The following is a 12,430-nucleotide window of genomic DNA, read 5'->3' as shown; positions in this document are numbered from 1 at the left end:
TATTTTGAGTGCTTTCCAACCTGAGGAGCTCATCTTCAGGCACTATATCAGACAATGTTTCACTCCTATTCATAAAGTTTTCCAGTAATATATCAGACAGTGTTTCATTTCTATTCCATAAGGTTTTCAGTAGCCAATTTTTTCAGAAGTGGGTGGCCTTGTCTTTCTTCTTAGTCTATCTTAGTCTGGAAGCTCCACTGAAACCTGTCCACCATGGGTGACCCTGATGGTATCTGAAATACTGGTGGCATGGTTTCCAGTATCACAGCAACATGTGAGCCACCACAGTATGACAAACTGACAGACGAGTAGTTTTATGAATACTTGCTAGCTATAACCAAACACCTTGAGAAAATTAGTCACTGGGTCTGGGGGCTCAGAACCATAGTCTGGGGGATAGCAGAGTCAGGTGGCACAACCTAGTCCACAGAGACTATATTCTTCATTTTACTTTGGCAAGTAGCAACTAGGATCTTAAAAACTTCAAACACACTAATCACTCTTCAGCAGATAAGACCAGGCCATCTGCTTCTGTAAAGATTTACAGCCTAAGAAACCCTATGGGGGCAGTTCTACTCTGTCTTAGAGGGTCATTATGAGACAGAATTGATGTTATAGCACTCAGTAACAAAAACATATATATTCCCAAAATTCCGGCTAGAAGGTTTTCCTACCTGCAATGTATAACAAGTACTAATTTTGCCACATCACTGGTAACAATGAGTATTACAAATATTTAATTGCTTATTTTATATGAAAAAAAGTTTTGTGTGCATTTATGTATCTTTTATTAATTATTAAGGAAATTGAAAAGAAAAGAAAAGCTTATGAGCAGCCATCTATGAGCAACTATTAGTTTTTCCTCTGTCCAAAGCAAAAAACAAACAAACAAAAAAAGAGTGAAGATAATCAAAGATGCAAGAAAATATTTAGTCCAACAGAATAATGGAGCACATGAACCCCAGTCTCCATGACCCTGAGACGAGAAGAACTAGATAGTGCCCAGCTACCACTGCTTACCTCTCTGAAAGGAATCACAATGGGAGGTCCTGGATAGAGCAAAAGAAAAGTGTGGAACAAAATACAAAATTATATACATATAAAAAGAAGACCAGCCTTACTGGTCTGATGGAGCCTGGGGAAAGCCTCAAGAATATGATCCTTAGACACCCTTTAGGGCAGGAATTGAACTCACTCCTGTGGCTCAACTTTCAGCCAAATGATAAACAGTAATACCAGGAAGGGATATACAATCATATGAGATCAAGAGGGCTGCATTTGCCCAAGGACGAAGCTCAGAAGGCAGAAAGGGACAGCAAAGAAGGATGAGTGGAAACAGTAAGCACAGGGAGGAAGTGGGAAAAGTGCTATTAACATTGTGGGGATCACAATGAATGTCACAAAACAAAAGGTAAATGAATTGTTGAATGGAATACTAATTTACCCTGTAAAATCACCCAAATCACAGTGAAAGAAAAGAAAAAAATTGGATCAAACAATAGTACAAATTACCATTTCCAGACCTCTGTAGCAAATTGAAGGAGCTCTGGTGGTATAGTGTCTAAGGCATTTGACTGCTAACCAGAAGATTGGTGGTTCAAACCCACCAGCCACTCCACAGAAGGAAGACTAGGCGATCTACTTCTGTAACAATTCACCACTTCCGGAACTCAAAAAGGGATCGTTATGAATCTGAATCGACTTGATGGTAGTGAGTTTGGTTTGGTTTTGGTAGCAAATTGAAAGAGCTCCGGTAGTATGGTGGTTAAGGCATTGGGCTGCAAACTAAAAGGTTGGTAGTTTGAACCTACCCTCAGGTCCATGGGAGAAAGATAAGGCAATATGCTCTTATAAACATTACAGCCTAGGAAACTCTATGGTGCGGTTCTACTCTGTCCAATAGGGTCACTATGAGTTGGAATCAACTCAAAGGCAGTGGGTTTGGTTTTGGTTTGGTAGTAAATTGATACAAATAGATTATTTTAGCCCAAACTTGATACACTACCTATTTCATTTCTTTCTTTCCATTTATAAGACAATCTTCCCCAACCCTCTCAGAAAACAAAATTCACATTTAGCCAGTGGCAGGATTGGCTTAATGTGTTCATCCCTTTGGAGAGGACAGTTCTTCAAGAGTTCTGTTGGGTTTTCTATCAATTTGTAGACCTATCCATAAACAAGGAACTAGACTAGGGATGGACAAAACCTAGATAGGGAAGACGGTGAAGGGAGTAAGAAACCTCTAATTTAGTCCTTTGACTATTGTCTTAAGAAATATGACCTCAATCTTTTATCATTTAAAAGAGTGAATAGTATGAATTATGTATGTATGTGTGTGTGTGTGTGTGTGTGTGTTTACACATGAGAGTATGTCTTGTCAGATTCTTTCTGGTGAACTCAACCTTGCCTCATTGTTAATAATGAGAAAAGTTATAAACCAAGTCATGGAACTGCAAGACCAGACTTTAAGAAGAAAATGTATCACTTAATCAATAAAAGATTTTGAATAGGGAAATCCATTCTACCATGTGTTGCTGTACTGGATCATTATATATGGTATAAGTGACTTGGATATTACACTATTTTTTTCTTTAAACACTGACAGGTGACAGAATTTAATTAATCAAACGTTCTACTCAGAAGAACTAAACAACATGCATTTCAGAAACTTCATTCCAGTGGTTTATGTCCTTAAAACACAATTGCTAATTGTATGCTGTAATTGAGAGAAGAAGAAGAAGAAGAAGAAGAAAAAAACCCTCTCACCTTCTTCGGCTGAATAAGGTTTCTTCATGTTCTACATGAGCAACTTTTAATACTTTCTTGTCAATAAACAGATCTTCAGGATAATAAGCAGATCTATACTGGCGTTGTTGAGAATGGGCACATAACTTGCCAATCTGAAAAAAGATATGCAATATAATTATATGATACATTCACTGATCTGACAGTAGAAACAAATTCTGAAACGCACTTTAATTTCTTCCACAATTTCTTTTTAAAGAGCAGAATGAATCTATTAATTACTGAAGTTTAAAAAGGTGATAAGCTTTTAAGGCAAAGAACCATGCAACCTTCAGTGGAAAGGAAGGCTTTAGACTGGGGGTGGAGAGCCCCACTCTGAGCATAGCCTATTCAGAGTTTTCCTAAGATGAAAGATGCTTTCTTCTTTAATGAAGTGTATATTTGAGAGGACCTTCTACGCAGATCTCATGCTATTGATACCTTTGAATGGCCCTTGGTGTTTATAAGCATGAAGAAGGGAATTGCAAAGTTTAGGAGGAACTGCTGCAGGCGACGGGGTGTGAGAGGTGTGTGGAGGAGTCTGTTAATAAAAGAGCAGTCTCCCATGCACGCAGCGCTCCCTATTCTTATGAGTACTGTGTTGTACGACTCAATTTAGGGCATTCTAAAAATTGTCAATGTAGTTGCTTATCTGGCTTTCTTAAAAATGTCTAAGGGAAGAGGGCAAGCCAGCCAGCGAATAGCCAGAGTCATTACTTATGAATCAAATGTCACTGAATAGACTCAGGATGGACAGCACTTAAGAAGGTCTACCTTCTTCCTCTCTCCCTTTTCCTCTTCTATCCCTCTTTCCAACCTCTCCTTCCATCTCCCTTTCTCATTCATTCAATAATCTTTACTGGGTATATCCATCTGAAGTTTCTGTCTTTTATATTCATGCAGCGATGATTAAGAAAACAAGACATCAGTTTTCTTGTTTAACCGATTTCTTTGGTTGAAAGATTTTTTTTTTTTCTATTTTCAGACAAGCCGAAATGAATTTCCATCTAAAGAAGTATGAAAATAAAAATTCTTCTATGTCTCCCTTGTGCTAGACATTCTACTAGATATTATCACCCTCCATTGACAGACAAGGAAATTGACACTAAAGAGGTTATATGACTTGCCTAAGGGCAGTGAATTCAGATTTGAATCTACTTGTCTGACTTTGGATCCATTTGTCTGACTTCAAGCATATGTAATATTGCCTCCCCAGAAGACAATGCTGGGTTTCCACTTGCTTACATTGTACTTTGGCAAAGAAAAAAAATTCCTTGTCCTCAGAAATAGAGCCAACATGAATATGTAGAATCTAAAAACAAACAAACAAAAAAATCCAACCTGGTGCCCTCGAGTCAATTTGGACTCATAGTGACCACACAGGGCAGACCATAGGGTTTCCAAGGCTATAAATCGGCACAGAAGCAGATTGCCACATCTTTCTCCCATAGTCGTAAGTAATGACTCTGGCTATTCACTGGCTGGCTTGCCCTCTTCCCTTAGACATTTTTAAGAAAGCCAGATAAGCAACCACATTGACAATTCTTAGAATACCTTAAATTGAGTCTTACAACACAATACTCGTAAGAACAGGGAGTGCTGCTGCGTGCACGGAGACTGCTCTTTTATTAACAGACTCCTCCACACACCTCTCACGCCCCGTCGCCTACACCAGTTCCTCCTAAACTTTGCAATTCCCTTCTTCATGCTTATAAACACCAAGGGCCATTCAAAGGTATCAATAGCATGAGGCCATGTAGAAGGTCCTCTTAAATATATACTTCACTACAGAAGAAAGCACCTTTCATCTCAGAAAACTCCGAATAGGCTATGCTCAGAGTGGGGCTCCCCGCCCCCAGTCTACAGAGAAGCTGGGAGGTTTGAACCTCCAACCTTTTGGTTCACAGCCAAGTGTTTAACCACCGTGCCACAAAGGTTCCACGCAGTCTAAATTGGGAAAAATATTAATATTACCTTGTGATAACAGGGGTGTGGTTTTGTGATTCTGTATATCCACAGAATTTAGACATGCCTTTGTATACTGTTAAGGAAGCCTGGTGGTATAGTGGTTAAGGCATCTGGCTCCTTACCAAGAGGCTGGTGGTTCAAACCCACCAGCCGCTCTGTGGAGAAAAGAAGAGGCAGTCTGCTTCTGTAAATGTTTACAGCCTTGGAAGCCCAAGGAGGGTTGTTAAGAGTCAGAATCAACTTGATGACAATGAGTGTGGACTGTTTTTTTTTTTTTTTTTGGTTCGTATACTGTTATGCACTCAGTAAAGGTGAATCAGTTGAAATACATTGAAGAAATCTCCTAGTTTAAGGCCTTTCACTCCACTCCACTAATAGGCTGTGTGATAATCCCAGCACTGGAATTTCTCAAGAGTGCCTTAATAACATTTACTAGTTATTTTCCTATATGTAAATACATAGCTTGGCACAGTGGCAGTATCACTGCCAACAAGGATTATCTGAGGCATGACTATTGCTAACTAAATACATAAATGCCATTTAGTTTGTATAGCTTTGGAAGGCTTTTCATATAAATAAATCCTCAAATAAAAAAAAAATCCAGAAACATCTCCATTTATGAAAGACAGAACCTACAGCTGGATATTCAAGCTAGTCCTTGTTAATGGTTTATCTTACAGGGGATGAAACAAAAGCAGGCGACACTTGAGGTTATTCCATTGGGCTTTGGAATGCATGAGGGTGAATTTGTCGAGTGTGTTTCTGTAATGCTACTTGATTTGGGCTAATACTACACTTCAAGTGAATCATCCACATTCCCGGTATACGCCCTATGTGGCAGCAGTCTGGTAGGGTGCTTCCGGATAAGGGGCTGCTGGACTAGACCGGGCAGATAAAAATGACTGAGGGCAAAGTGTGCATCACAAATTTAGCTCCATAGACATACACGTTTACTTTGTTGAACCACAGGTGAAATGTTCTGGAACAAAACCTTGATTTCTTTCCCATAAATATCTATTTATTATTCCATGAAGATACATCAGTGTAAAAGCCTATTTCTCTGGGATCGAAGTCTTTTTAGTCAGCACTGTCAGGAGCACAGGACATGGACTCTCGGCTTCTACCTGATCCAAATCTAGCACAGAAATCACAGTCTTTCACACATCGTTCACAGCCACTGATCTACTGCAAACCACAGCTGTGAAATCTCCTTCTCCACTCAAAGTCAATACAAAGTCACCTTTGGTGAACAGTAATGGGGCCACAGCAAGGTCTTAATGTTTTTAAATTCCCCACCCGAACCCTCAACCTACTGGAAAGGGGTACAGATGAGGCAAGAGTAGGAAGATTCTGGACCTTTCTTCTTAACAAACGAGAGCACAGCGGGTCTGAAGTCTGAGCTTTCATCCCAAGCCACCCAATGTGGTATTACCAAGCCACCTTCCCAAGGTTCCGTATGAGGTAAGGGACAAACAATGGTGTCCCACCAACACCCCTACTCTTCAATCTGAAATGTCCACATCTCATCAGACAGGCTGTATTTTCTTCCACAAATCTACCATGAAGCAAACTCTTCCATCTACAAAGCATTTGTCAAATGTATCCCCTCTAGAGGCCCTTCTCTCCACATCGTTCACCTCTAATCTGTGTGAGCTGTAGGTGAATATTATGACCTTATTTAGAGAACGGGACACCAAAACAAAACATAACTTACAAAGTGATGTAATATTCACACTGAAGAATCCTTTCGGCATCACGCTTTCAGCTCTGCTGGGAGATCGAAAGAAGGCAGCCTCCCAAGAGGCCTTTTAAAAATCAGTATCTGACCCAGGAGTTTCTGGCTCTTAAATAAGAAGTGCAATCCAATTTCCTGTCACTGATAAATGTACCTAGTCAAGGATGCCACTATCTTTAAATTTGGTCAGTTGGAGTGAATTTATTGGATAGATGAGTATCTCTATCAATAGGCTTGGAATATAAAACCTTTTAATTCTCTGTGAGCCAGGCTTCTTAATGGTGCCTTTAGTTAAGTGCCAGAACCTATGGCAGGGAAGGCACTATTGCTCTAAAGGCTTGAAACCCAAGAAGCAGCCAGGCCCTCCACTCATACCCATATCAGCAGGTTGTTCTAGGAGCCTTGGCACCGTCATTTGTAACCAGGACTCAGGAACACTGGCTTTGTGCACACGTGAGGAAGATAACAGTGCTAGGGCACATCAAGGCATAGAAGAGAGCCCAGTAAGCTAGGAACCAGGCAACTTGGCCTACAACACATCTCTGCCTCTCACCCAAATCAGGACTTTGTGTTTTGATCTGGTCCCACAGCTTCATTCCACCTGTAACCCCAGCCTCCTTTAAAGGAGCAAGTATGGTATCTGAAGCACTGTATTGTATTGTGGACTGGCTTGAAAAAAAGGTGAAAATTACTTTCCAAGTAGAGTATGTTACCAAAGATTTAGAAACTGTATAAAGCATTTCATATGATGCTATTCACACCTGCACCCCGTAAGTGATCTGTCAAGAACGGCAGATACCCCATTGGTCATAAAACCTTGTTCATTCTCAGGTCCCATGCACTATTAGTTCTGGGAACACTCAAATGACAAAAACTCAGACTTGATCTTTCACTCCAGATGGCTGAGCAGAGAAAGACAGCCTATATATTGTAAGCTTCACAACAATACCAATGCCTCACATTTATAAGACCTTACTCCAGCCAAGTGTTTCACAAATAACTCTTACATCCATGCTCCATTTTCCCTGGGGAGTCTTACAACAACCCTCTGAGGTGTACAGGCTAGGTATGTATGAGAGATAAGAAAACTGAGTCTCACAGAAGCTGAAGGACCTACGCAAGGACCCAATGTTAGCAAATGGCAAAGCTGGAACTTGAACCCTGGTCTATCTGACTCCAAAACCCATGCTTATATGTTTTTTTTCTTTTCCCCTCATGTGCCGTGGACTTGTCAAGAGCATATCATGTTGGGGGTGGCCCAGCTCTGTAGCCCCACAGGCACACCAACAACAATGGAAGAACAGTGATGGTGACGAAAAATTCAAAAGGGATCAAGTTATGCAAAATAAACAGAAAACTGGCATTTGATTTTAACATAGGTTTCAGACAGTAAAGCCAACTGCGGAATGATGTAAACTCTTTGACCTGCCAGGTGAGAGTCAATTAGTAACCTTCCTATAGCACTGGATGTGCCAAGTATAGTGGGAAAGGCAGGCCCCAGGTAGGCCCACCCACTGCTTACTCTGGTGGTATGTACCTGGACCTGGCTCCTGAATTTAGACTCTTGGGTCTGTTACGAAAACGTCTGCAATCCCTACAACTTAACCCACGTCTAGTCTACCGCCTGGCCTAATTACATCCTTTAGTTTCCCCAAACATGGAGATTCCTGGTTGATCCTATAGCTACAAAAATGCAACAAATTTAAGTCTTTAGCAGAGTAATATCCTACAAGGTTAGAGAAGGGACCCTGTTGTCAAGGAACTCTGGTGGTGCAAAGCGTAAACACTTGGCTACTAACTCAAGAAAGGTTGGCAATTTCAACCCACCAGTAGCTCCAAGGACCTGGTGATCTGTTTCCATAAAGATTTCGGCCTAGGAAACATTATGGAACAGTCCTGTACCATATTCATACAGGGTCGCTGTAAGTCAGCATTGAATTTGATGGAACATGACTTCGACACCTACACTATGTACAGAAAGCACCGCCACTACCACTGCTCTGTTAAAGTGTATCTGTGGCTCTCTCCTACTCTTAACCAGCCCCAACAGACCTCTCTATTTTGCGTTTGATTTAAAAATCATATGGATGGGACACTGTTCTGGTTACCCAGTGCCACTCTGACAAAATAGACCACAAATGGGATGGCCTTAACAAACAGGAGTTTATTCTCTCACAGTTTGGAGGCTTTAAGCCCAAGTTCAAAATGCCAGGCTCTCGGGGCTGGGTGAAAGTCCCTCGACCTTGGGCTTCAGCTTTGCCTCCTGCTCCTGGCCCACTGGAGCTAGAGGCTTTTTTTTTTTTCGACTCAGATAGCTGTTGGCTACTGAGACCAACAAGCCCAAGGTTTACAAGCAAAAAAGGCACAGTGCCGATGGTACCAGACCACACGTCAGGCTATTGATTAAAGTCTGTTGACAGTCCCAAGGTAGGCATAGCATGGCAGGCTGCTGAACAATGACACGGCTACATGCAGGGTTCAAGTGTGACATAAGCTAGCGACCATTCCCAAAGCTGTTTCTTATATACGGGAAGCAGACATGCCTAAAGCAGCTACTCAGCTGCTTGTGATAGGTCCTACCAGGGACCTGATTGCCATTCTCATCATGGGGAGTAACTACCACCAGCTGCCCAGCCACCCAGGCCCAGCCAAGTTGACACACCAATATAACCACCATGGACGCTTTACCTTTCCTTTTTTAAGAAATACAAGGGGTATGTGTACCACATTTAAGTCTATGTGTTTTCTCCTTGGAGAGAATAATCATGGGAGAAAGAAGGGCTGTTTATGCACAGGGAGACAGCTCAAGGGGCAGGAGTGCATGGAGGGATGGACACAGGGAAGAGGTAACTATCGGGAGGAAGTGGGAGGGGAGCTGTTGCATTGTGGTAAACTGTGGTCAATGTCATGAGACAAAGTATATGTAAACTGCTGTATGGAAAGTGAATTTGCTCTGTAAACCTTCACCCAAATCACACACACACAAAGTCTATGTGTTTTAACCTATGTGGACTGTAACAGGAGGAGGAGGAAGAAGGAAGGACAAGGAGGAGGCAGGGAGAGAAGAGGAGGAAAGGGAGGATGCACAGAAAAGAAAGGGCCCATTCCGGAATCTGTGGCATTCAAAGAGCTACTGACTGAGGTTCCACACTGCCTGCATCATTCTGACACAGGCTCTGAAGGGGAAGGTGGCCGTCTGCCACTGGATTATACCCAGGGACCAGCTCAATCCCTCCTCTCTCAAGAGTTGCACCTGAGGCCACCAAGACTCGAGGGCCTTTTTAGTTTTATTTAATTATAGAGTAACTTTTCTGCTAAAACCCAGCTGATTACTGTGGCCCCAAGGAGTGCCCTTCTGAGAACTGTTGCTAAATAATTGGTATAAATTTCGTCTTTGACCACTGATAGATTCATCAGAATGCTGAAGAATTCAAAAGAAAACTTCCTCTAGAGTTATGCAATTTAAATAGCAACTCTGATCCCGTGGTACACTTTGGGGAAATATTGGCTGTAGCATTTGTTTTGGGGTACCATGGGAGAGTAGGGTGGGAATTCCATAGGCTTCCAGTTAAAATTAAGACAATGAACTTCAGTGCATTGTGGTGAATTGTCTAGTACACCACTGTACAATTTCGTTTAATTAAATCCTGAAAGTTTTAAAACAAAACAGACTTTGAAATTGTGTGATATACAGCATAAACTTTTTAATAGTAGTAACCATGCCCATTTAACAATTCTACAGGTATAATAAAAATGCTAATATATGTTAATGGGTAGTCTGTGGTTAATGTTTTGTCTTGTTAATTTCCCCAGGGCTTTTATTACTGATTTAAATCTGCCACACTACTCAACTGATTGCACTGCTTTCTACAAACTGCATGGAAGTAGCTCAAATGAATACTGATTAACAGAAATGAACAAACATTTGGCTGGGCACACTATTCTTATTATGTGCTTGTAATCATTACATACATTTTCTTACAATGAGATGGGCGCGGCAAGGATCTTCCACTCACTTTTCCCTATAGGAAATATACATATGACATATAATTAATTTGTAACCTTGTACTCCAGGCAGCACATGATTATTAATTAACTCTTGATTGATCTGGATATAGAGCACAGGGGATAATGAACAGACGTGGTGACGATGTAAGCACACACACCCCTGCAGACATTTTGCTGAGACTCATCATTAATTGCTTGATCATTAAAATAAAAGCTCACTAATAATCTGCTATTTTAAGATGTCAGGTACCATTGTTGGAACGCTGCATACAAGTCAGCTCTTTAAATAAACTGGAATCCAAAAGAATAAAATACATGAATTAATGTTCTGCAGATGAGCCTGGTGCTAAGTTGCGCTACCAAAACCCCAAAACACCACATCCACTGCCGGCGAGTTGATTCTCCCTCATAGCAATCCTATGTCCTATCCTGCAGGGCAGAACAGAATGGACAGAGTAGAACTGCCCCAAAGGGTTGGACTCCAGCACTGTGTTACTGTGAAAAGAGCACACAATTTGGAGTCAGGAGCCCTGGATTCTAGGCGCAGCTCATCCTTTTACCATTCCAATAACTCTAGACTGCTGATCTCATTTCCTTGAAATTCAGCTGCTTTATCTTCAAAATGGAGACGAAAAGAATATCTGCCCTACCTGGCATTAGTATGAATATTAAATAAAATAATGGATGAAAAGTGGAATGTCTCCATATACAGATAGCTATCTGAGGCATTCAAGCTGAAGTCTGTAAAGGGGGAATTCTTGCCTCTGCAGCTCACTTTTTCTGGCTCAGTTGCTCAGGTGCATAGCTAACTGTATGCAAAAGGTTTTGATGAGATTTGGTCCCCACTCTGAAAAGAGACCACATAGACTTGGCTAACCAGGTCGGCTCCAGGATACCTGGCCCAACTATGCTCTTCTGCTCTTCATGGCCCCTGTTACTGACAGGTGGCATGTGATCTTCCATGTTCTCTAATCTGCATGCTTTTGTCTGTGGAGCTCAATGTTATAGGGATGGGAGACAGGTTTTAAATGCCCTGGTAGCATAGTGCCTAAGGCATCTGACTGCTAACCAGAAGACTGGCGGTTCAAACCCACCAGCCACTGCTACGAAGGAAGATGAGGCAATCTACTTCCAGAGTGACACTGCCTCAGAAACCCAAGGAGGGGTCACTATGAGTCGGGTCCGAGTCAATGGCAGTGAGGGTTTTTGGTTTTAAAGATTTGTTCTTTACTAATTTTTGTCTGCCACAAGTTGAGTCTGGGAGCTCTGGTAGCATAGTGCCTAAGGCATTTGACTTCTAATCAGAAGGCTGGTGGTTCAAACCCACCAGCCACTCCTCAGAAGGAAGGTTGGGCAATCTACTTCCCTAGTGATACCGCCTTGGAAACCCAAGGAGGGGTTGCTATGAGTGGGATCTGACTCCATGGCAGGGAGTTTGGTTTTTTGGTTTTTGGTTTTAGAAATGGAGTCTGAGCTGAAAACAGAATTCCACATGTATACCCAACACTTCTTATGCAATACTTGTCCCTCCACAGCACCAGGAGCCCATCATATTATTGTTTAATTCTTGTTGTTAAGTGCCATCAAGTCTGTTTCAACTCATAGCAACCATATGTACAACAGAACGCAACACTGCCCCAGTCCCGCACCATCCTCACAAATTGGTGCTATGTCTGAGCTCATCATCGCAGCCACTGTGTCAATCCATCTCATTGAGGAGGGTCTTTCTCTTTTTCACTGACCCTCCACTTTATCAAGAATGACATCCTTTCTCTAGGAATTGGTCCCTTCTAACAAAATGACCAGAATAGGCGGGAAAAAGTCTCACTATCCTCGCTTCTAAGGAGTATACTGGCTGTACTTCTTCCAAGACAGATTTGCTCATTCTTCTGGCAGTCCATGGTATTTTCAATATTCTTCGCCCAAACCACAATT

General features: G+C 41.7%; 1 protein-coding gene across 1 annotated transcript in view; it reads right to left on the bottom strand.

Moving 5' to 3' along the window:
• GPC3 (glypican 3) overlaps positions 1-12,430 on the bottom strand; it is a 612,880-nt gene that overhangs the window by 209,860 nt on the left and 390,590 nt on the right. The window contains exon 4 of the mRNA XM_007950725.2: positions 2,767-2,900. Within this exon, the coding sequence (XP_007948916.1) occupies positions 2,767-2,900 (134 nt within the window). The remainder of the gene's footprint in view (positions 1-2,766; positions 2,901-12,430) is intronic.

The sequence above is a fragment of the Orycteropus afer genome, unplaced genomic scaffold, assembly GCF_000298275.1.
Source record: "Orycteropus afer afer isolate SDZICR_OR568_19922 unplaced genomic scaffold, OryAfe1.0 scaffold00287, whole genome shotgun sequence".
Lineage (NCBI taxonomy): Eukaryota > Metazoa > Chordata > Mammalia > Tubulidentata > Orycteropodidae > Orycteropus > Orycteropus afer.
Note: the sequence above shows the minus strand (reverse complement) of the source record. Positions and strands in the feature narration are given on the sequence as shown.